Source organism: Cynocephalus volans, chromosome 16 (assembly GCF_027409185.1).
Source record: "Cynocephalus volans isolate mCynVol1 chromosome 16, mCynVol1.pri, whole genome shotgun sequence".
NCBI classification, from domain to species: Eukaryota; Metazoa; Chordata; class Mammalia; order Dermoptera; family Cynocephalidae; genus Cynocephalus; species Cynocephalus volans.
The window spans coordinates 69,562,808-69,589,072 of NC_084475.1; the positions used below are offsets into that span (position 1 = coordinate 69,562,808).

The 26,265-nt window shown below is 34.8% G+C and overlaps 1 protein-coding gene across 4 annotated transcripts; it reads right to left on the bottom strand.

Annotated features, from left to right (window-relative positions):
• Positions 1-2,025: 2,025 nt before the first annotated feature.
• C9orf72 (C9orf72-SMCR8 complex subunit) lies at positions 2,026-26,265 on the bottom strand. Of its 4 annotated transcripts, none has more exons than XM_063080824.1 (12): positions 26,204-26,265; positions 24,030-24,229; positions 20,983-21,470; positions 17,247-17,306; positions 14,580-14,675; positions 13,773-13,837; positions 12,428-12,500; positions 10,331-10,447; positions 8,098-8,333; positions 5,183-5,240; positions 3,976-4,085; positions 2,026-3,863 (listed from the first exon to the last, which is right to left on the bottom strand). In XM_063080824.1, the coding sequence occupies exons 3-12, from the start codon at positions 21,424-21,426 to the stop codon at positions 3,677-3,679; spliced, it is 1,446 nt and encodes a 481-aa protein (XP_062936894.1). In that variant the 5' UTR covers positions 21,427-21,470; positions 24,030-24,229; positions 26,204-26,265; the 3' UTR covers positions 2,026-3,676. The 4 variants fall into 4 exon arrangements, with proteins under 4 accessions (XP_062936894.1, XP_062936895.1, XP_062936896.1 ...); XM_063080826.1 differs by having other exon boundaries at positions 3,774-3,863; positions 3,976-4,053; XM_063080825.1 differs by lacking the exons at positions 24,030-24,229; positions 26,204-26,265 and adding an exon at positions 23,889-23,954.

A 26,265-nucleotide genomic window follows, 5' to 3' on the forward strand; every position in this document is an offset into this window, starting at 1 on the left:
AATCTCTTTACAGAAAGAGAAATACCACATGTTCTCACTTATTGGAGGGAGCTAAAGATTAATATATAAATTCACACACACACACACACACAAACGGGGGGGGGTAGGAAGATATAACAACCACAATTATTTGGGTTGGTACGACAGGCAAACAGAGAGGACATTGTTGGGGGGGAGGGGGGAGGGAGAAGGGAGGGAGGTTTTGGTGATGGGGAGCAATAATCAGCTACAATGTATATCGACAAAATAAAATTTAAAAAATAAAAAAATAAAAATAAAAAAAATAAAAAAAATAAAAAAAATAAAATCTCTTTAAAAGATAACTGCCGGGGAGGGGGTGTGAAAAAAAAAAAAGATAACTGCCTGTTTAAGCAAAAATAATAACAATGAAGTATGGAGTTTATAATATATATAAAAGTAAAACGTGAAACCACAATAGACCAAAGGCAAGAAGAGAGAAATGGAAGTATACTATTGTAAAGTTCTTATATGTCAAGTAGTGTATTACCTCAAGGTAAACTGATAAGTTAAAGATGTACACAATATACAACAAAGGAGATAAAGTGGAATAATAAAAAATACTCAATCGAAAAGAAAGCAGAAAAAGAAAAAAAAAAACCGAATAAAACAAATAGAAAATAGCAAGATTTAACCTACCATACCAATAATCGCATTAAATATAAATCACATGAAATGTAATAATCACATTAAATATAATCACATTATTAAATACAAATAATCACATCAAGTAAAATATAAATATAAATATTAATAATCACATTAAATATAAATGTTCTATTCCCCCCCAATTACAAGTCAAAGATTGTCATATTGGATGAAAAAGCAATATGAAACACTGATCAGGTATCAAGCTAAGGACCTTAGACAGTCTCATTAAAAACTTTTAAAAATCATGTGAAGTAAGTATTATCATCTCATTTCAAATATTTAAAAAATGAGCCTCAGCGGAGTTCACGCTTGGGCACTGTAGAGTTCCAGTAGGCCCGTAATACTTGCTTCCTTCCCCTCCCTTCAACACTGAGTACTGGGTACATGGAGGAACTGTGCTAAATGCTATGTTGCGTGGCAACTACTGTAACTGTCTGGGACAAAATCCAACTTGACCAGCTGTGTGACCATGGGCTGAATATTTTATTTCTGTAAGCTTTAGCTTCCTCATTTGGAAAATGGAAATAATATCAGCCTCACAGTATTATTGTGATGATAGACTGAGAAAGTCCAGTGGGTAAGTGTGTGTTAATTGAAGGTAGTTAACTGTTTTTGTTCCTTTAAGCTATACCATGCAGATCACAGGAAAAATGTCAATTTGTGCAATTCCATATCAAAACCAAAATAGTGTTATATAAGAGTGACATTCACTATCTTCCTTTTGAACCTGTGACATTACAGAAACACACTATAGAAATAACTGTGTCATTTTTACTTTCTTTATATGAAGTTTTGGTTTCTTTGAGAATCTTAGTGATGTGCTCAGTCATTCTTCTTTTAAAGAAATCTCTCAAGTCAACTATTATATTTATGAATAAAACTTTTTTCTTGGAGTGAAAATGTCAATCCTATTTCTTGCTTTCCAAATTAAAGGGTTTAGATTCCTCATGTTTTACTTGGACACTTGTGCTGGATACCTGGAATGTATAATTTCAGTTTAGGTTATATTAATATTACTATAACAGAATTTTTTTAAAAAGAATTTATCTAAGTATTACTTTACATTTGAAATACAAATACATAATTTGAAAAATCAAAACTCAATCCTGGGAGTTAAGCAGAAAGCTTTTTTTAAAAAAACTAAAGATTCCAGCATCATAAAGAAACTTTAAATGTATTTTCTTTGAAAAGAGAAAATTAATTAAAAAAAGTTTAGATCCAATAAGACTACGAAGCTGAACAGAAACTGATCAGTCTTCCAATATAGTAGTGCTTTTCCTGAACAAATAACTGAGACAAAATTTCAAAGATATTTTATTCAAAACTCTCCATCTAGAAGAAAAGATATATAACAATGTTTACCCATGCTTTAATAACTTATTTCACTGTACAACTTATATTCTATATAACAGTACAATAAACCAGCAAAGGAAAATAGCACTTAAATAAGAATCTACTGTGTAAAAAGCACTGAGTATAAGACAAAACAAGGTGGTATCTATACATTTTTTCATGACTGAGCTATAGTACGTCAGTCATCTAGTTCAATGTTTGTCTAAAAATCAAGATGTCTATATCTTTCTTATTCATGATGTGAAAGCTATTATGACCTTTCAGAATAGACTGTGTCTTTTTCACTAAATTTGGTGGGTGAGGGCAAAAGGGTTCTACCACTTTTATCCTTTTCATATAAATATATTTTCCCTTTCATGTAACTTTCACAATTTTAAATAAAAATATTTGTATTTGTGTATGCTACTATGTCAACACTGTTCTAGCACAGAATTATGTTCATCAGTTATTTTATAGCCAGCAAAATGGTCCAAACACATTAAGGAAACAAAAGAGACCACTTAGTTTTGCCAAAGTAGCACCTAGAAAAATAGCACTTCAGTAAAGTTTCTCTTGCTATTTTTTTTCTCCTGCTTTTTTCTTTATATGATGCAGGCAACATGGCAACTTCAAAGATATGGGCAGAAATATACGAAGGAAGAAGACAAGAAACTGTTCTCTGTTCCTGAAAAAAGATCTTATTAGTTAGTACATTCTCTAATGCATTTTATAATCTCAGTTACAATGATTGCCAAATCAGGTACATGGTAAGGCTCTGCAAGAGGAAAACAAGATGGAAACGACTGACCAGTGAAATCTGAACTTCTTCCAAGTAATTATATTTTCCTAGGGAAAAAAAGGCACAGGAGGCACACATTTCAATTTGGCTCAAAAATAATGAAAATTAATTTAAAAACTTGGCAACTACTAAAACATAAAATCCAATTTCCTATATTTTCTTGGGCAGAGCTCAACTATATAGGATATTGATGGCAACAACAAAACAAATGAAAAACACCCTGATTGTGGTTCACCATAATCAGGAACTATACATAACTACTTGCCATTTCTACACAGACTGAATTCTAGAGAGTTAAGTCTGCAAAGTAGATCTAATAATTAATTTCAATTAAACATCTGCTTGATCAATATTTTCTTTCTAAAGCTTAATCTATATTCAAGCTAACTTCTTTTCTGTGGAACAGAATTGATTTAAATGCCCTAATTTTCAGTTGATTACAAAAGTATTACAGTAATCTCATACACCAAGGAACACCAAAAGATGGAAAGTCAACTAGTATTATATCTGTAAAATCTAACTCAGATTTCATTTTGATATATGTAAACTATGAATCATAAGTTTCAAAGAACAGTAGTTGTGGTCAATTTATATTCTATTATTGTATCTTTAAAAGATAGCAAGAATATTTATTATAATTGTAAACATAAGCCTGTATCCCAAGAGAGTACATCTAGGAAAAGAGAGATCCAATGTAATGATGTACCTGATGTCCCCTTAACAGACTTCTGGTGACAGTGTAGTGTAACTAACTTTAACTGCAATTGTTGAGTAGGACGGTGGGGGCATGACCGAGGGCAGTGATGTTTCCCACACCACTGAGCTACTTTAGCAGCAATCATGATTATGATGAAATATACTTAACAAGTTACACATTTAAAAAGTCATTAGAACATCTCGTTCTTGTACACTAGTGTAGAATGGTCTTCCAAAGATAAAAGAGTGTAGGCCTGGTTTAATTTTCTCAGCTAGAGCCATTATTATGTTAAGATCGCCCTCTGCTGTTAAATCGAGGTCTATCTTCAGGTTTCGAAGAGATTTAAAGGGCTTTTTTCCCTTTTGCCTACAAATAATGAAAAAACAAATACAAAAATTATAATATAGAAAATGTCCAAAGGGAACAAAACAAAAAACAATGTACAAAGGTTTTTCTTCCATATAGGGGTTTTACTCACGTATCATCTTCTATATATTTTATTAATGTCAAGGCTTTTCTGTGAAGGACGAGTAGAAACTGTGCAAGGAAAGTACTCCTGAGAGAGAAACCAGGTTTCAAATGAAAGACCTGCAGGGAAATGAGCCACTTTAATACACAGTTTGCTCCCACTGTACTTATACAGCATGTTTCCATGACAGTGCTGACAGTGCCTGGCAGACAATACAGAGTGTTTCCTCAACCACATCTATTGATGCCCTCTGACAGCCAGGAGTGTGATGACAGCACTGGGTCCAGAAGCAATCTGACAGTTTCTTGAAGTTTGCTATTTTATCTTTAACAATGCACTCAGATTTTGCATGTATACATAGAATACATACGTTTAGTTCATCATTAAAAATCATTATGCAGGTTATTTCATGTTGTGTTACTTAACTTTTTCTGCCCACATCTTCAAATAAAATTAAAGCTCCCAGAAGCTGAGACTATGGTTTTGAGATATTCATACAGCTACATTGTGTGTGTGCTGGGGGATAGGAGAGGGGGTGATATATGTATATGTAGGGGTGGAGAGGAGGAGGGATTTATTTCTGAGAAGCATGAAATGCTATGACTATGAATTATCCTTGAACTTTTGGAATGTGTCACAGACCACACAGACCAAAATTTTTAGTTAACATAAGGACCTCATTATTTCAAAGATACATCTAGGACACAGTTTCCTGGCCTGATCCCCAGAATGATATTATGATAAAGCTCTGTTATATTAAGAAATAAGTCCCATATAATCTGTCATTTTCTTCAAATGTGTAATTAAGTAGATATTTTTTAAAAGAATGAGACAATAAGGATTCTATCATTTAAATAGAAATATACTAAGTTTTAAAAACATTTTTGGCTCAATTAAATCAAATAAACCACCCCCTCAGGAAAAAAAAAACCAAAACCTTTTGGTTACAGATTAGTGCTTGAAATTAAAATATTTATTTGAACTAGGAAGTGCTGCATTTTTAATTGTTAATATAGAGGCACTCCCCATTAATAATTCAAAAGAAAAATCATTTAGATAACTTAGAAAGATCAGAGACACTACAAAAAGATAAGGACTTAATTCAAAAGATAAGGACTTAATTCTATGATTTTATATAGTACAGGCATTGCAGAATATATTAAAAAAGAAAACATGTCATATTATTCACTCTGACAATCTCAAGTTCAACATTTACCTGATCCAGGAAGTCTTTTACTAGAGTGTCTCTGTGTAAGACATCTTGAAAAATATTCCTATGAAGAAAAAAAAAATGTCCAATGTTACTTTCAATAATCCCTGACTCCAGCCAATAATTTTTATAAACAGGATATTATATATAAACATATTTATAAGGATACAGATATGTATATTAGGAGATATATATGAATTTTAACTAAAGGATTTATTTGCATATTACTGGTGTTCGTTAGGCTAATATTTTCTCTAAAGAGTATAAGCAGTCCCCTAGAAGGGTATGTACAAAGGTACTACAAAAATTTTGTGGAAAAAACGAACTAAAATGTAATACAAATCTTTCCATGAACTTTTTGAAGTACCCTTGTATGTATCTATTAATCTATTTTATTACCCTCACCTTACAAAAAAAATGTTGAGAGCCTTAGGCAATTAATAAATATAATCACCAATAACTGGCGACTCAACAAAACAAAACACCAGCAACAAAAATAAACACATGACAACTACCACTAAAAACCAAAACAAACCAAGGACGAATGCTAAGAACATTTGAGTGGGATTAGAAAGCATGCCCAGATGATTATCTGCAACATCACAACTGCTGGGTTTGCATCAACATGCCCACCACCTGCAAGTCATATACCCAAGAACATGTTACCTACCTTGGCAATGACCAGAGTGAGAAGTCAAGACAATGGTCATTTGAGATAATGTATATCTAACACAACACCTAGGATATAGTAGGTGCTAAAGCAAACAAACAAACAAAAAAGATTATTCCCTTCCTGGGACCCACCCGCCATCTTTTCTCTTCCATTTTCCCTAGGTTATGCTCAACTCAGAGGGGTAATACAACATTTATAAGGTAAGAGATTTTTAACTGAAACAATGACTGAAAACAGTAGGGTTCTGGGAAGACAGGCAGAGGAAGAGCATGGGTGTGTGCAGAAGTAAATAGGAAAGTACCTTAAGTCTCCTAGTCTTAGGAGATGGGTGTACCAATCTACAGAAGAAAACTGAGAAGGGGTGAAAAATCGGCATTTCACAATTAATTGCAGGGCACTAATAGCATCCTGTCTTGGGCTTTGGAGAGAGAATAAAGCTATTTAAGTCCAATGTTCTGATTATTCCTGTTTCACTGAATGCATGTCTTGATCATAAGCGAACCGGATGAAGCAAAGTGTTCACAAGAATATTTCCAGTTACTAATTTTTAATGTATGGGCACTGACTAAAATTATTTTTTAAAGTTAAAATTAAAAGCAACTTAAAAGTAAAGAACATTGTTTAAAATACAGTAAAAAGTAAAACTGGTCTATAATATGTAAAAGTTAACAACACACAATCTAATGATAGAAAATACTATTTTTGGACAATTTTATGTTCATAAAATAGAGCTGGAAACAAAATTTTAAAATTCATGACATTATTTTGTCATGATCAGCAAAACAAGAATAGCTGGCTAAAAATGAGTAAGAAATGTTAAAAGCATACACATATACCTCCTCTAAAAAACAAAACAAAACAAAACTACTCAACAGCTGCAAACTTATTCAAAAGTTCACTAAATTCCCCCCCAAAAGCTCCCAAGCAATCAAAAAAGCGAAAAAATATTAAGCACTTTAAGAAAGAAGAAAATGCTTGAAGGCACAGATTAATTTTGAGAACTTCTACAAATGTACCAAAATTATCAATATGTGAAAAAACTTAGCGATGGTGAATTCCAATTGGACCAATTCATTTTCTAAACCAGTACCCCTAAAACGTTCTAAGGAACCAACAAGAACACTAGGAAAAGATGGGTCCTAATGGAGTCATCTTTCTCCACCTAGTGACATGAGGCTGGGGAGCCCTTGGACATGACGATCCTATTCTGTGCTTTTGGGCAACACCTAGTGTGTGGCTACTGATGCTCCATATATCTGTTGCCTCAGCTCAAAGTTTTTCCTCAGACACACAGAACACGGTTGCTTGCTCCAATCCTACTGCTGACTGTACACTTAAACCAGGATTACTAGGATTATTAACATGTATTGAGTACATTCTATGCGCCAGGCACTACTCCAAGCACTTTTAACTGATTAAAGAGAACCATAATTGTATACTATAAGTCTTTTTCTTTTTTTTTGACAGGTAAGGGGATTGCAACCCTTGGCTCAGTGTCGTCCGTACCACACTCAGCCGGTGAGTGCACTGGCCATCCCTATATAGTAGGATCTGAACCCGCAGCCTTGGCACTACCAGCACCACACTCTCCCGAGTGACCCACGGGGCCAGCTCTATAAGTCTTTTTCTTATTTCAGAACATCATTTAGTGTTTTCTTGGCGTTTTATGATTATAGATTTATATCATCACTTTTTTTTCTAATTGAGTCCACACTCAACATTTAATTATCACTAATTTTTCTTTTCAATTTACTGATCAGACTTTCTGGTAAGAAATAAACAATACAAAATACAAAGTAAAAAAATGCTCTATTAACATATTTCAACAGTTTTGCTGTATTACATATTCATATATCAAGGGGAAAAGAAGACTTAGAATTACTTCTTTGGTTTAGTTAATAAGCCTGATCAATAACTGTTACACATTAGCCTATAAGCAATGTAGGGCAGGAGCTGTCTGGTTGGCCACTATTAACCCCGGCACCTAGTACAGTGCCTAGGAGTTCAATATATGTTTGCTAAATAAGTATTCAAATACTTATGTTAAGAGCTAAACTAACCTGTTTTAGAAGAAATACAATTATATGAAAAAAAAAAATTTAAGAAAAAAATGCTTGATTAAATGTTTAAGTATAATTCTGCTAGTAACATTTCTTGCCTTTTAAGTGCCACTTTTTTGTTTTGTTTTTACTCAAAAGATAGTTTCATATTGCTTGAGGACAATATCAAAAGGCAGAGCATTACATACAAATCAGGAGTGAAGCTTTCGTCTGTGTATATGATTGTATCCTGAGCCATGTCTTCTTCTGAAGTGGCTCTCCAGAATGCCGTCAGCTCTGATCTCATGTATCTACGCTGATTATAAATATGTTCATGACAGGGTGGCATCTGCTTGACAGTATTTACATCCACATCTATGTGTGTGGTGGGATAGGGAGCATACATGACTTGCCGGAAGGGTAGCACAAAGCTTCCAGTTGAATCCTGTCAAAATAAAAGAAAAATGTACTGTCTTATATGCCAAATGATACAATTATTTTTCTAATTAAAAAACTGGCTTTGATTTCTCAAATCCATCTCTAGAAATTTATCCTAAGATATTAATCAGGATTGTGTGCAAAATTTTAGTGACAGGAGTTCACTACAGCATTGGTTTTATTTTTTACCTTATTTTTGTGGCTGGCCAGTACAAGGATCTAAACCCGTGACCTTGGTGTTAACACCTCACTCTAACCAACTGAGCCATTGGCTGGCCCAGCATTGGTTTTAATAGGAAAACATCAGAAACAACCTAAGCATCCAAAAAGAAAAGCTATTAAATAAATAAAAATGGGTTTATTATTTAGCTGCTAACAATGAAGTTGCTGAAGTTTGTACTGATACTAAAAGAAGATTACAATATATTGTGAAAAAAGCAGGTGACAATAAGTAGAGTACATGATCCCATAGGAGTGTTGGGGAGAGGGGTGGTTTAAAGAAAATACGTAGGTAAAAAAAAACTAGAAAGATATATGCAAAATATTAACAGTGGTTGTTCTCGGGATTGTGAAATTACAAGCGACTTTTTCTTTCTTGATTATTCTATGCTCTTTTCAAAACAATGAATATGTACTTTTATAATAATTAAAAAATTTACTTATTTCCAGGTATAGTCAGTTGGGTAGCCAGTTACCATGTAACAAGTACCTACTATGTAGGAGGTACTACTATGTGCTATGAATAGAAGACAAAAGCTATTTCCACTTTTTCACTCTTATAATGCTGTGATAATCATCTTTGTATATGGTCAAAGTATTTTCTGGAAGGCTATATAATTTATATTTGCATGGAGAACTCAAATATTTTTTCATTAAATCATAGTTTCAAGTTTTCCTCTATGCATCTGGTAAAGGTCCCTGTCAGGGCTAAAATTATGTAATCAAATGAGAGGATGCTAAGGAAATAAAAATATTAAGTACTTTGTTATGCCTTTAACAGGAAGAAGTTCTAATTTTCAGATTTGTAAAATTCAACTTAGAAATGTGTTTCCTTTAACTAGTGTCTATCAATTTCTAACAATTACATACTATTATATTCTGAGCCCATAGCAGGCACATTACTGAAAATGCAAAAGCTGAATATAATTTTTGTTTGCAATAATTTTTAATATTTTTTTCTTTCATTTTGCTATGCCTACAACATTAAGAAAGCATTCACTATGATAGAATCACATAACCATTAGAAAAGCTATTTATTGACATCAGGAAAGCTACTTCCTCACATTTTTTATTATAATCGAAACACCAGTAACAGATTCAATAAAGTGAAAAATTGTCTTCCCCTTAACTACTGAAAATAATTACTAATTTATACTGATTTGTTTTGCTCCTTGAGAAGTATACCCAATTAAATGAAAGAAAAATATAAAACATTTTTTGTAATATATATATTTGAAGAGGTTCTTCAAAAAGCTTATGGAAAAACAGGATTAAAAGATAATATGACTCTAAGAACTTTCTGAAGTACCCTCATACATACATATTTTCTAATGTATATACAGAAATATATATGCTCAAATCCTATATACTTTTTAAGATGTTTAAATTTTTTTCTGATAAATATGGTACATAAACAGAAAATGGTAACACAAAAATTCAAATCTGTTCAGTAAAAAAGAAATGTTCCCATTTTAGGTGTACAACATTTAAGCATGTATTTAAAAAAGAACAATCCTGAGGCTAGACACGTAGCTACAGGGAATCACCTGGAAAACAAAGGATGCTCCACGGTGTTTCACTGATATTATTAATCCACTAAGACATATGCTATGCTCAGAACTGTATAAAAGGAAGTCTCTGGGCCTAAAAATATAAGATGTATTAAATGCTAATATTTAAAATATGTTTATAAAGAGTCTCAAAAATGACTTTAAAAAGTTGGTTTCACTTATGAAGCTATACCTTTAGCAGGAAGGTATACCTTTATGGAAACAGAAGTTATACCTTTAGCAGGCCTTGTACAAAGAGCCCTGATTCATATTTAAATGATGATTCTGCTTCACATAATCTGGAGCATTTTCTCTCTGCTGGAGTCAGAAAAAGGCACAATGTTCTCACTATCTATAAAATAAAAGATTTTGGCATTAAAATATGAAGTAAAAAGACCACTGGTTTGCTTATGAAAGAAATTTAAATAGAAATTTCAATTGTTATTGTCAATAAAATACATCCTGAGAAATAAGTATTCCTTAGTCACCTGGAATGGTCTATGGGATGTAACAGTTGTTGCTTACAAAAGGGATTCTGAAGTCAAATAAGTTCAGGAAATGCTTGGTAAATTTAGTACCAAAACCTTTAACATTTGAATACATATTGTGACTTTCCAGGTGACACAATTTGCAGACTTTCTCAAACTTACTTGACCATGGAACCTTTATTTCAGTGGGAAATAATGACCTAATACAATCACTGTTTGTATCTCTCCCCAGCAGCAACTGTTTTTCAAAAAAGCTAATAATTTTGGACAGGAAAACTAAATGCATTAAAATTGAGCAGAATTACAGCCTGTTTAATAGTTCTACATGTGAAGTTCCATTATAATGCATATCAAGGAATGTCCAAATCCTTCAACAGAAAAGGAATTAATTAGATCAAATTTGATTTAAAATAAGGTCATTGGTTGGGGTTTAGAAATCTCTGATTCTAACAAGATTTAACTTACAGCTCTATTAAGAAAAATAAAGTCATGTAACTATGTTGGAATTTAGACCATATCCAGAAGTACTATGTTAAAGCAGTGGTTTTCAACCTAGAGCAGTGGCAAATTTTTTCTCAAATTTAGAAGGTAAAAGGGAAGCTCTTCTATCTAAGGAGGCTGGAGTGTGAGAAAAAATATTTAAAAACCACAGCCCCAACCATGGAGCCTTTCTCTCTCCACAAAGCAGACTGAGAAGTTCAGCTGTGGAATTCTAAGGCTTTGGAGGTCACAGATGGAAGCCACCTTTTTGGGGTAACAGAAATAATAAATAATAACACTAGTCCCTAGATGCAACATAATAATAGATATGTACTAATCTGTCATAAACAGTTGTATGACAAATATAATTTTGGTAAATTAAGGCTCATGTAAATACACAGGGTAGCTTACTACAGAAAAAATCAAATTACAAATAACTTTGTAAAGCAAATAATCATTCCCAACATATATTTCCTGTGTAAAACTTTCTTTTCTTCTTTTTTCTTCTTTTTTCTGACTGGTAAGGGAATCGCAACCCTCGGCACGGTGTTGTCTGCACCATGCTCAGCCAGTGAGCACACCGGCCATCCCTATATAGGATCCAAACCCGTGGCCTTGGCGCTACCAGCGCTGCACTCTCCCAAGTGAGCCACGGGGCCAGCCCTAAAACTTTCTTTTAAAAAATTAGGTTTGCTTAAATTTATAGATATATGCACTTATCCCTGGACTCTTTCTAATTAATGGTCAGTGAAGAAAAGTATAAATCCCTTAGTTTATTGCCTAGTGCTTGAAAACATAACTGTTCATTAATTCTTTATTATCTCATGTAGCACTGAAGGAAATGGTCATGAACATTACTGAACAAAGTATAACCTCCACTGACCACTTAATAGCAATAGGTCCTTAAAAGGGAGAGATTTAAGAGGAAATCCAAGACAATGAAATTACGATCAAATAACATGTCTTTGGAACTAGTACCAAAAGTACATGGCTATCTTCATACTTATTTAAAATAACAATAGGAAATAGAAGACATGTATATTTTTAAATATACTCAAATTTAAAAATATTTAAAAATATAAAAATAAAAATATAAAAATTTAAAAATATACTCAAAACCATTTATACAAAACTAAGACTGGTGATCATGAGTTATCAAAGTGAAATTAATAAATGACTCCCTATTCAAACAGTTTATCTCAAATTCATTTTTGCCACAGGGTGTCACAGCAATCTGGTGAGATTATATTGCCTCCTTATACTAGAAGATCATTTTAATTGTAACCTAGCATTTAAATGATAATCCATGATATGTTAGCAGTATTAGAAAGTCAAATCATTTGCTGGACTATAAAATAAATTACCTTATTTACTTTCTCTGCACTGCTACCTACTACAACAGAACAGCCACAGGTTTGCAAGTGTGAGCTGATGGCACTGTAAGTTAAAGAAAACAGATTAAAAACATTGGCTATAAAATGGTCTCACAAACTAAAAAAAAAAAAAAAAAAAGTAAGTGAGCTTAAAGTAACTCAGAAAAGCTTTACATGAGAAACACCAAAGTTATAAGTATAATGCCATCTTTTATTTGTATAGGACTTTACATTTTCCAGGGGCCTTTCACAGAGACTCTCTCATTTGAGCCTTAAAATAACCCAGTTAATTAGTAAAATAACATTATTTTATAGTTAAAGAAACTAGTGTATTAGAGAGGTTAAGTGATTTACTTAAAATCAAATGGGATTAAAAATAACATATGAATGGGTAACACTGAGCAGATTCAGGACTAAAGTGCTTCTGATTCAAGCTAAAGGCTTTTAGGTTAAACACAGTCACACGTCTGATATTCCATCGTATGTTTAAAGGAAAAGACTGTGGACATAAAAGCAAATACTTTATCTTTTCACTTCTCATTTTTAAAAATAAAATTTCATGATGACCTGCTATCTTGAAGAAACACTAAAATAGAATATGAAATAATACATGTAGAGCATTTAACATAGAGACTAAAATGCAGGCATGCAATAAATATTGGCTAATACTGTTATCATTTTCCCTAGAAGAAATATAAACAGAAAATGTTAGCTATTAGCTATTATTAAGTACCTTTATGTGCCAGGCACTGTTCTAAGTGCTTTATATAATTTATCTCACTCAATGCTTACAACAGCCTTATAAAGCTAGAACTATTACTATTCCCATCTTACAGATGAGGAAATGGAGGCACAAAGAATTCAGGTAGTATGTCCAGGGTTACACAGCAGTGAGACAGGCAGTTTGGTTTTACAGCCCATACTCTTAAGTGCTAGCCTACATTGTTAGATGGAAACGATCAGTACGAATATGAATAATTTTCTTTTGTAGGCCTAAATAACTTAAGCCCATACAACTTAATTTGAAAGAGTTCTTAGTTTCAGATTTAATGAGAAGTAAAACAAGAAACCAGAATCAAACAAGGAACCAAGATTTTTTGAGCAAAGTGGAAACTCAGCTTCTTTAAATAATAAAAGGAGTACTATCAGATACATCACAGACATATAATGGGTAATAACACAAAATTAAGCAACAGTTCAAATATGCTATGTTGTCCTTAGAATAATCTGAGTAGGTAGGTATTCTATTCTTTATTCCCTCCAAATCTTGTCATAGGTGAGTATTAGATTTGTATCTGCTTCATACAGCTTTTATGAAAAGAAACAAAATTCTTACTTGAGAAGAAAGCCTTCATGACAACTGTCACCAATATCATCATCATTGAGCACTGTATCAGCTATCTAAAATGCACCAAAAAACCAAATTAGTCTGGCTATAATATAGTGTTGAAATAACAATAACAATACACAAGTTTTCTGATGTCTAGATTTAACATAACACATTGCCCTTATTTCTGAGAAGCAAGAATTCCCATAAAACAATCTCTGTGCACTACCATAAACTTTCAGAAGAATGAATGTGAAAGCTGGTCAGGCAGGTCAAGCAACAATTTCTACAAGAACAACTTCCTCTCTGAGCTGTCAGAATAAGGAGACCAATCTTAATGACAAGGTCAGAAAGCAACAAGAAGAGTTTCCTAAAGATATCTCTACACATGCATAGTGTGTGATTTAAAATGTCCTCAACAAATGAATAAAGGAACTAAATTGGCAAAAATAAGTAAACTTCCATTAATGGTTACCAATTTGCACACTGTTTTGTTTCAAAAAGTACTGCATTAAATACTAATTGCTTCTCTGAGTTCTGAAATTCTCCCATTTCAAGGAAATATGTAAGTGGTAAAATAATCTAAATAGATTAATTTTGTCATAACTATCACTGATCAAAAAAGCCTGTTTGGCCACAGAATCCAGAACTTTATGTGTGCTTGTTTGTTAAAGTAGCTAATACTTCATATGAATAGTACATATGGTAAAATGCATGCTAGTAATATTAAATATTACTAACATACGTAATAGTGACATAACTCAAGGGAATTGATAAAGGGTATAATTGCTCCCATTTAATAATATAAGAACTTACATCTATTTCTTCAGGAACACTGTGTGATTTCATAGATGAAAGCAGTTCCATTACCGGAATTACTTCCCCAGTAAGCATTGGAATAATACTCTGACCCTGCACAATAAAAAAAAATGATATGAAGAAAATCACGAAATAAACTGGGCAATAAAAAATTAAATATTAAAGCAAAGAAAAACATTCTTTGATGGAAATACTTGGTAACTTGTTTAAACACAGTCCCAAACAATTCTACTACTCTGAAATATTTCTAAAAGATTCACACGTTATTTAAAGCTCATTTTCATTCTTCTAGGAATAATTTTCTTTGGTGAGCATGGGACCTCTGGTTTATCACTTACTGTTACATGCAGTTAATTAAATCACCATTGTACATTTAAAAAGGATCTCCTTTGAAATTTATTTGAGATATAAAAACTCTTACTAAAGATCATCAATACAGCCAGCCACCAAAAAAGCAAAACATAACAACAAAAAACACAAAGGTCATCAATACTTTTCATATTGAAAAATGAGGAAAGCCACACTTTGGAATCCTTACCAAATAACTCAATAAGAAAGCTTGAATCAATATGCAATCTCGCATTCATAATAGGAATAATCTACCCAAATGCAAATCAAAATCATCACATATATTTTAAGAAATCAATAAAACAGAAAAGTTTCCTTTAGAGTTCTTTCAAAATAATACTACTACTTATTATAACTCAAAAGTACAATTAGAAATTTGCAGTTTCTAGAATCAATTGAAAAATCCATATAGAACACCACAAATGTAAAGTGTCTCAGATATGGGTGATCCCTCACTTATTCACTACGACCACCAACCCCAAGTTTTTTAACCAACCTGAATATGTAAACGTTTAGAGATATAGATGAAATTGACAAATATATATCAATTTTGTTAAACATATTTAAAAAATAACTTATTTAAAATCAATTTAATAATAGGTTCTTCTTTACTCACATTTCATGAAATGATTTTATTCCAACTCTTCACATGCATCTTCAAATTAGAACCTGTCATTGCTACAGCTGTTTTTTGAGTAACTTGAGCCAGTTTTTCAGTTGCTTATTGTAAGAACCCAAATGCCTCAAGGGATCACACCCTGATCACATAAGTCCTTCTCGGCCACACCCCATCATGGCGCTGGTTGCCCTTCTCTAAGTAGGGATTATATTTTAAGCCAATCAGCGTTCCCTAAAAGCCCTATATATGTGTGTGTGTGCCACCTAATAAACGAGCCCTCTCCGGTGGATTGTCAACTGGTGTCGACTTGTCCTTTCACTTATCATGTAAGCTGTTTGAGAATTTAAATGTGATGCTATCTCTAAAAGTTTTATCCTAAGCCATAAGCCAATTTGCATAATATAGAAAGCTTTATTTTAAAAAATTCATCCTGTACTAACCTTCACAACTAACCACTCATTGTTTTGCTTTTTAAAGTAATTGTTAAAATGCTTATTTACCAATTAACACATGCAATCTAACAAAAATAATGATTCATTTTTGTTAAATTTCGTTTACTTAATTACTCTATTACTAGCAGGTTAGAGGTTGGTAAAAGTCATCCCATTCCTGGGGACCCTGTGTACTGATCAACAAGTAAAGAATGGCTTCCCTGGGTAAAGGAAAACTTTTTCTTATAAATCTTAGAGCTTTCCCCAGAATTACCTCTTCTGGCCTGGAAAGCTATCTGTGAAAGTACAAACGTAACAATTTTGTAAAGGAGATTGTTTTATAGGGTTATGTATGTTCCTTGTTTATGTCCCTGTATTTTCACAAAGTTTGAGAGAAATTATTTTTTAAAGTATCATTCAGTCTCAGTCATATTAAGGAAAACTGTAGAAAAGGCAACCCAGCCATGTTCAGACTGGAGTTTTACAGAAAGAGCAAGAAAGGTGGCATGCCAGAGGCAACGGGAGTAAAAGTAAAGAACCCTTTCTCCACTGGAGATTACCCTTCAGGAGAACTTCTCTGCCCTACACTGAAATGGTTTGCATTTAATTCCAACAAAGGGAAGTCATACTCTTGCAGCCATGCTTCTCAAATTCTGGTGCCTACTCCCTAAGGGCATTCAAAGCCATGGGAAAAACATGGCATGTTTTCCTAGAGATTTAATGTTACTGGAAGGTTGAGCTGTAAGAGGGTAGGACTATCATTGGAAAATTTTAACATGAAAACAAATAAATATCATGTAATAAAATGTAAATTGCATGGGTATTAAAGATACGGTATAAGACTTTAAAGCAATATTATGCTTAGAGCTATGCCTGTACCCCCAGGCACTTTCGGGGTATGCTCACTTTCCTCCTGTTGTAACTACTTCTGTGGAAATGTCTGAGAAGCAACACCTTAAAGAAAATCTCGTATAAAATTTTTAAAATTTTTACTCTGCACAAGCCATCTGAAACTTATTCTGTATAAACAGAAAAAAAGGGAGCAAAAGATTAATTTGTAGATGCAATTACTATTACCCTTTGTTTATTTAATTCTTTAGGTCTAAGGTATGAAATTTTCATCTAGTTTATTCCATACATCTCCATAAAGGCACTGTTCATTTTCAGGCTCACTCCGTTAAACGAATATGTTCTCGGGCCTTCAGCCTTATACAGACATTTGCTGTGTGAATAATGGTATTTGATAGTATGCAATCTGCACTTTACCTGATCTTCCATTCTCTCTGTGCCTTCTAAGACAATCTTCTGGACATTTTCTTGCCTTTCCTGAGCAAGAGAAAATTTATTAAACAAAACCCCCCACAATATTTTGATACTTGCTTATTTTTCACAACACAGTTAAATGCAGACATATTTTTCTGTAATTTAGTTCATGGGAAAATACTTTTCACTTTAGGGGACAAAAAGAGGGAGGCAGGAAATTGACTCAACACACACATGCTCTCATAGACAATACGAAATAAAATCAAAGTGCTTTTTTTTTTGTCTTTTTCGTGACCGGTACTCAGCCAGTGAGTGCACTGGCCATTCCTATATAGGATCCGAACCCGCGGCAGGAGCGCCGCTGAGCTCCCAGCGCCGCACTCTCCCGAGTGCGCCACGGGCTCGGCCCATCAAAGTGCTTTTTATGTTGCAGTGAAAAAATAGACAATTTAGCAGAAAATAGTTAATGTAACATTTGCATAGTTTCACAAAGGAAAATAATGACTCGCAAATGTCAAGTTAAATAAGAAGTTGAATCTGGGGAATATAAAGCTTCCTGATTTTAAATAATTTTCATAAACATGTGAGAAAAAAGGAGGCAAGCCTTCAAGCATAGTAGAAAACTATTCTTTTAAAAGATACTAGACAGCAACACATACGAAAAATTATTCATCACGATCAAGTGGGATTCATCCCAGGGATGCAAGGTTGGTTCAACATACGCAAATCAATAAATGTGATACACCATATTAATAAACTCAAACACAAGGACCATATGATCATCTCTATAGATGCTGAAAAAGCATTTGATAAAGTTCAGCACTCATTCATGACAAAGACCCTCTATAAGTTAGGTATAGAGGGAAAGTATCTCAACATAATTAAAGCCATAGATGCCAAACCCACTGCCAATATCATCCTGAATGGGGAAAAGCTGAAAGCTTTTCCTTTAAGAACAGGAACTAGACAAGGATGCCCACTCTCACCACTCCTATTCAACATAGTGTTGGAAGTACTAGCCAGAGCAATCAGAGAAGAGAAGGAAATAAAGGGCATCCAGATTGGAAAAGATGAAGTCAAACTGTCCCTGTTTGCAGATGACATGATCCTATATATCGAACAGCCTAAAACCTCTACAAAAAAACTGTTGGAATTGATAAATGATTTCAGCACAGTTGCAGGATACAAAATCAACACACAAAAATCAGTAGTATTTCTTTTCTCCAATAGTGAACATGCAGAACGAGAAATCAAGAAAGCCTGCCCATTTACAATAGCCACGAAAAAAATAAAATACTTAGGAATTGAGTTAACCAAGGATGTGAAAAATCTGTGTAATGAGAACTACAAACCACTGCTGAGAGAAATTAGAGAGGATACAAGAAGATGGAAAGATATTCCATGCTCTTGGATTGGAAGAATCAACATAGTGAAAATGTCCATACTACCCAAAGTGATATACAAATTCAATGCAATCCCCATCAAAATTCCAAAGACATTTTTCTCAGAAATGGAAAAAACTATTCAGACATTTATATGGAACAATAAAAGACCATGCATAGCCAAAGCAATGCTGAGCAAAAAAAATAAAGCTGGAGGCATAACACTACCTGACTTTAAGCTATACTACAAAGCTATAATAACCAAAACAGTACGGTACTGGCATAAAAACAGACACACTGACCAATGGAATAGAATAGAGAATCCAGAAATCAACCCACACACTTACTGCCATCTGATCTTTGACAAAGGCACCAAGCCTATTCACTGGGGAAGGGACTGCCTCTTCAGCAAATGGTGCTGGGATAACTGGATATCCATATGCAGGAGAATGAAACTAGATCCATACTTCTCACCGTATACTAAAATTAACTCAAAATGGATTAAGGATTTAAGTATACACCCTGAAACAATAAAACTTCTTAAAGAAAACATAGGAGAAACACTTCAGGAAATAGGACTGGGCACAGACTTCATGAATACGACCCCAAAAGCACGGGCAACCAAAGGAAAAATAAACAAATGGGATTACATCAAACTAAAAAGCTTCTGCACAGCAAAAGAAACAATTAAAAGAGTTAAAAGACAACCAACAGAGTGGGAGAAAATATTTGCAAAATATACATCTGACAAAGGATTAATATCCAGAATATATAAGGAACTCAAACAATTTTACAAGAAGAAAACAAGCAACCCAATTAAAAAATGGGCAAAAGAGCTAAGTAGGCATTTCTCTAAGGAAGATATACAAATGGCCAACAGACATATGAAAAAAATGCTCAACATCACTCAGCATCCGGGAAATGCAAATCAAAACCACATTGAGATACCATCTAACCCCAGTTAGGATGGCTAAAATCCAACAGACTATGAACGATAAATACTGGCGAGGTTGTGGAGAAAAAGGAACTCTCATACATTGTTGGTGGGACTGCAAAATGGTGCAGCCTCTATGGAAAATGGTATGGAGGTTCCTCAAACAATTGCAGATAGATCTACCATACGACCTAGCTATCCCACTGTTGGGAATATACCCAGAGGAATGGAAATCATCAAGTCGAAGGTATACCTGTTTCCCAATGTTTATCGCAGCACTCTTTACAATAGCCAAGAGTTGGAACCAGCCCAAATGCCCATCATCAGATGAGTGGATACGGAAAATGTGGTACATCTACACAATGGAATACTACTCAGCTATAAAAACGAATGAAATACTGCCATTTGCAACAACATGGATGGACCTTGAGAGAATTATATTAAGTGAAACAAGTCAGGCACAGAAAGAGAAATACCACATGTTCTCACTTATTGGTGGGAGCTAAAAATTAATATATAAATTCACACACACACACACACACACACACACACACACACACACAAACCGGGGGGGGGGAAGAAGATATAACAACCACAATTATTTGAAGTTGATATGACAAGCAAACAGAAAGGACATTGTTGGGGGGAGGGGGGGAGGGAGAAGGGAGGGAGGTTTTGGTGATGGGGAGCAATAATCAGCTACAATGTATATCGACAAAATAAAATTTAAAAAAAAAAAGATACTATTTTTCGTTACTATCTGGTAAGAGCCTTTTAAAATCAATAATGCTTTAATGGATTTCCAGGTTAGTATCAAACTAAAAAGCAGAAAGAATTGAATTTGTTCTTTATATATGCCAAAAGTATTCTGAAATGTAAATATCACTATATACTAAACTATAGGATGTAAGGGACAACAATAATTTCCTCTAGCTTAATCCGCAAAATTAAAAGGAATACCTCCTGGAAGCCATTTGGCCCAGCCTCCTCATTTTACAAATTTAGGAACTTGGCAAAGAAGTTAAAGTGACCAAAGGCTAAATGGCTGACAGCTTATGAAACAACTCTTTTGAATTGCTTATACCTACACATAGCAGTAACTGAAAGACAGGGTCATGCAATGAAAAAAAATAAAAAGGTATTAGCGTCAAAGGCTCTCAAGACATATCCAGACTCTAAAAGTTTCCTAATTTCACTAAGCTTCAGATTTTATCTGTTATGTGCAGCTACCATCCATGGTTATTATGGAGATCACAGATATCAGACCAGATCTATCTGTATCTAATAGGACAGATGCAAAATAAAAAACAGATATTGTTTGACATTAATTGCATGTAGTTTCTAAAAATTAGAAATAACTGTATCAGAAAATAAACTTTCAATGGCTAGGTTAGCATGATTAATAAGCTCAAAAACCACTCACCTTATGCATCCATATCCTTCCTTTCCGGATAATATGTGTTAATCTATCAACACACACTCTGTGAAGTGGGAGGTAGAAACTAAGTTCCGACTGTGGAAGTATAATTGACAGTCCATATGTGCTCCGATCCCCATTCCAGTTTCCATCAAAGATTAATGAAACAATAATCACTCCCTTTTCAGACAAGACAAAAAACTTTACATCTATGGCCCCACTCTCTGCATTTCGAAGGATTTCTCCATTTAGGGTGTGGTTGGCAAGAAAAGTTATTTCTCCATCACTGAGAAGTACCTGTTGTGTCTTTGGAGCCCAAATGTGTCTTACTCTAGGACCAAGAATATTGTCCCAATAAGCAAAGGTAGCTGCTAATAAAGGTGATTCACCACTTAAAGCAATCTCTGTCTTGGCAACAGCTGGAGATGGTGGTGGGCAGAGAGTCGACATTACTGCATCCCAACTCTCACATTATCCAAATGCTCCAGAGAGGTCTAAACAGTGACATACAAAACCAAATGATTAGGTTCAGCCATTTTAAAGACATTCATCAAAACCCCAAATGATTTAGACATATGTGGTTTCCCCTCTTAAGTCAAAAAGGACTTAGAAGCATGTCTTTTACCAGGATGGGGACATCCAACTAGCACTGTAGGTACACATTAAATATGATGATAATTTAATGAGACATAGTAACTTGCCACTTATATTCAGGGCATACATTTAGAAAACAAAAATAAAAATGAACTAAAAAAAAGGGCCTCTTTACATTCACATGAAATGTTATATACCAAATTTCATAGAACAGACCCTCATTGTTCTCAAATATCCAGTCCATGTGCAACTTTAGTAGGATTAGATATTTGGTCTTTAAACCACAGCAACTAAAGAGGAGAAAAATAGAAAGGTAAAGGCTCAGATACAGACCATGACCCTTGCAATAGATTGAATTGTGTCCCCGCAAAAGATATGTTCAAATCCTAACCACTAGAGTATATGAATGTGACCTTATTTGGAAATAGGTATAATCAAGTTAAGATGTGGTCATACTGGATTAGGGTGAGTCCTAATCCAGTGACTGGTATATTTACAAGGAGAGAAAAATTTGGAGATACAAAGGAAAGACAGCCATATGAAATGAAAGGCAGAAATTGGAACGATGCAACTATGAGCCAATGAATGCCAAGGATTGCTAGTAACCACCAGAAACTAGGAAGAGGAAGCCTTCTCTAGACCCTTCAGAGGATCATGCCCCTGCTAACACCTTGACTTAGGACTTCTAGCTTCCAGAACTGTGAGAGAATAAATTGCTGATGTTTTAAGCAACCCAGTTTTTGGTGCTTTGTTATTGTAATCCTAGAAAAGTAATACAACACCTGACAGCAGAAATATCTTAAAGCTGTTAAAAGGACAAAAAAAAAAAAAAAAAAAAAAAAAAAGAAAGAAAGAAAGGAAAGGAAAGAAAAGAAAAGAAAGAAAGGAAGGAAGAAAGATAGAAAGAAAGAAAAAGAAAGACAAGACATAAAGGAAAAAACACAAGTAGGGAGCCATAACTAAAAATGAGCAAACCGCCCTGTTATCCTCAATGAACTCTCTAGTATCAGGGCACTAAATCCCAAGAATGATGTTTAAAATGACACTGAAACATCAAGGCAAAGATAAGTACATTTGCCAGTCAAGAAAGCAGTACAGTGTATATAGCATTTTATCACTGTGAAGAGAGTTCTATATTAAATGGCTAAGATAAAAAAGCTTCAGTTATTCAGAACATGTACAGAACAAAAGGGCTGGATGAGCCCTAGTCAAACCTTTCAATCTACTGAGAAACAGGCACAGAGAGAAGAATGAACCAGCATGCAGCCAAACCAGAATCCAGGGTTCTTGGTTCCCTTGCTTAATTTGTATATCTTTATCCACTCAATACTGTATATTACTCTACAAGAGTACATTCTATGTGATACTAGCATAAAACTAAACATTCTACCAAGTACTATAATTGAAGACTTGTATTCAAAGACTGAAAGTGAAAAAAAGTATGACAGTTTCATATAAGCAAGTCTAAAACTGTGGAATCTATTTACCATAATAGAGAGCAGCTAATAGTCCTGTCTGCCTGGATGATTGCTGTGAGAGTTAACATTTGATCTATAAATTTATGTCAAAGTAAACCATTTTACTTAAAGAATTGTATCTATATCTTCTCAAGAGGATTCCGAATCTGATGAAAAGCAGTGACTTCTATTTTTAGATCATTACATGAGTACTTTTATTGCAATTTTATGAATCGGCATGCAGAGCTCGGCAAAACACTTAAATATGAGTACATGCAGAAATGGCTTAACACAAAGACAGTTTTTACATATGTATGTTTAATTTCAGAAACTCATTAAGGTAACATTTACTTTTTAATGTTATGCCAATTTAATGATCTTGAGAGACCACAAGATATAAGCTGTACAGCTTGTTTACATATCCACTGGATATAAGATATATCCAGACCACTGGATATAAGCTGTACAGCTTGTTTACATATCCACTGTCTCAGATACAATTTAAAAAGTTATTTTTCAATGATGGGATACAGGTATGTAATTTGAATTGAAACGGTAATGATGCTATTGCTGTTATCATTAATAACAGCAATCTGGAGGACAAGGAGATGAATTAAGTAAGCACACAACCATAAAATTATACTGTAAACAAATTTTTCTTTCATTCTTTCTTTTTGGATAAAAAGGTGAATAATTATAAAGGCAATATTACAACTCAAATATTTCACCAATATATTGAAAATAAAAGTCTTTTCTAAAACAGAATTGAACCCTAGATCAAAATGTGATTGAATTATGAGAAAACTTTTTACCCGATTATGAAAATTATATTATCACAGGTCACTAAATACATTGTCTCACCCTTAGTATAATTGGAAAAAAAACGAAGGATAAGGATCATGTTGAATTACTTGGCTTTAAATCCTGCCAAAAGAAGTAACCTGAGAAATAAAATGTCACAGGAAGTATTATTAGAAGAGTTGTTAAAATAATTTTACTAACACTTGAAGGCGTCGTCTTTGGCGAGGAAAATCCATATATACAAACGTGGCTGAAAAAAAGTCAGTTCAAAACCAATAGTCTTTTATCAACATATCTTATGTGCATGTAGTATTGGCTACTCCAGAGGGTTATCAAACAGTAGCCACAGTCTTTTGAGGGAAGACAGGATCCAAATTGGGTGAGACGGTGCCTTGCCACTCCTGTAAACAAAGCATAGGGTTCATGAGGGTTTACCCAATATACTTTCTGAAAATAATCCAACATATGCAGAAATATGATTATGTTAATAAGCATCTGATAAAACTGTTAGAGCGGCAGGTTTGAGGTTTTACTTTTTCTTTAAACATTTGCTAAAAATCGGCCATCTCTTCTCTTATTGGTATTTAGAAAGTTGCCATAGTAAATCAGAATTCTATTATCATAAGGCGCTCTCGCTTCTTGTAACCATGCTTTCTATTTACTTTCTCCCAGTCCTAAGAGAGGCAGGGTCCTAAACCAGCCCACCTTCCAAAACAAGAGTTTTTCCAAGACCAGTTTAAGGACAGTGAACTGCTTTTAAAATCAGACTGCAACACTTTCAAAGTTTTCAGTATTAAGCAAGACTCAGAGATGAAGTTCATGCTCTTCCTATCTGGCCATCTCTCACAGATCCAAGTTTCTCAGGTAACAGGCAGGCTAACCTATCACTCCAAGGAACTATTTAATTAACATAGAGCCCAAGAAAGATAGGAGTCTTCATTGCTTTTTTTACTTCTTTCTCTGAAAGCAAATTTTGTACTGCCAAGAGAGCCAAATAAAGAGACTATTTTATCAGCTTCATAAGTTGTATATAATTGTTTCCTGGAGCAGATAAATGCTGGCTTAGTGCACAATTTGCAACGTGGTCTGCAATTTCTCTCATTTTTGTTTCATAGGTATAAAGAGCATAGTCATCATTAAGCAGTTTTCAACCGATTCAGGGTTTTCCTAGTGTGGTAGGGTTTGGCAGAGGCGCTAGTAACAGTGCCTGCGTCCCATAACACCATCATATTTTAAGTATTTAAAGTATTTTAAATATTTAAGTATTTAAACACCATCGTATTTTAAGTATTCTGACTCCATATTATTAATATCCCATATATTATAGTCTTGCTTCTGTGAAGTTCCCAGATTATGTTAAACGTTTTCCAAAATCTGAGAAAGGTCACATCTAACAGTATTTTCCAGTCTTTTGAACCTTTTGTACAAAGTAAAAGTAATGCCAGACAGATTGCATACCCTTGCTGTGCACCACCACTGATGGATGGGAAGTTTGAATAGGAATTTAGCCACCTGCCACAACTGCTATTCACTAGAGCCTAACAATCTCTCTTGCGTCTGAAACGGCCATCCCTCCTGGGCAAGTGCATGACCTATCTATCTCCTTGTCCTTAATTTTGCCTAATGGAGTTCATCATGGCCAGGCAGATCCCATGTGGACACAGACATGTAATCAGTGCACTTCTTTCTGCAACCGATTACCATCAGTCAAGTGATGCCCGAGTCACTTCCTTTAAGTGAGTCTGTGTAATCTCGGAGCTATGAAGCAAGCTGGTCATGTCCCACAGAATGGGAGTACATTCTGTCTAGCACTGCTGCTCACATTTCCAAGACACTAGCACTGTTTACAAACTTCTATTGAAATTCCATAGGCGCGTAGTATGTCCACACTCCCATCCTACCCCGTATTATCTCCTCGCGGGCAGAGACGTCTCGGGTTCCTAGCGAACCCTGACTTGGTCCCGAGGGGCCGCGCGCCCTCTGGCCTTCTACTGGGCCAGGCCTTTTGGTGCTCGGGGCTTTCTCTCGAGCCCATAGCTGTAGCGCTCCCGGTGGGGGTCCCCGCTGGGTCGCTGGGAAAGGGCCGGCTCAGGAACTGTGGGGCGGGAAAGCGGAGAAGAGGCCCGATCCCCATCTCTCGTGTTTGCGCCGCCGCTGCTGGGAAGCGCGGGGCCCGGATGCAGACAGCTCCACTAGTCGCTAGGCTAGAAAGCCCTATGCCCCGTTTCAGTCAGGAAGGCGAGAATAAAAGGAAGGACGAGTTGAGCCTCGGGGAGAGCCCCCGCTGTCACCCTCGAACCACCCTCGAACCGTCCCGGCAACCTGCCCCCAAACAGCCACCCACAAGCCCGCCGGCCGGCTCGTTCTTCACTCACCCACTCACCACCACCTTCCCCTCCACCGCCGTGGGCGCAGGGACCGCAACCACAACCCCGCC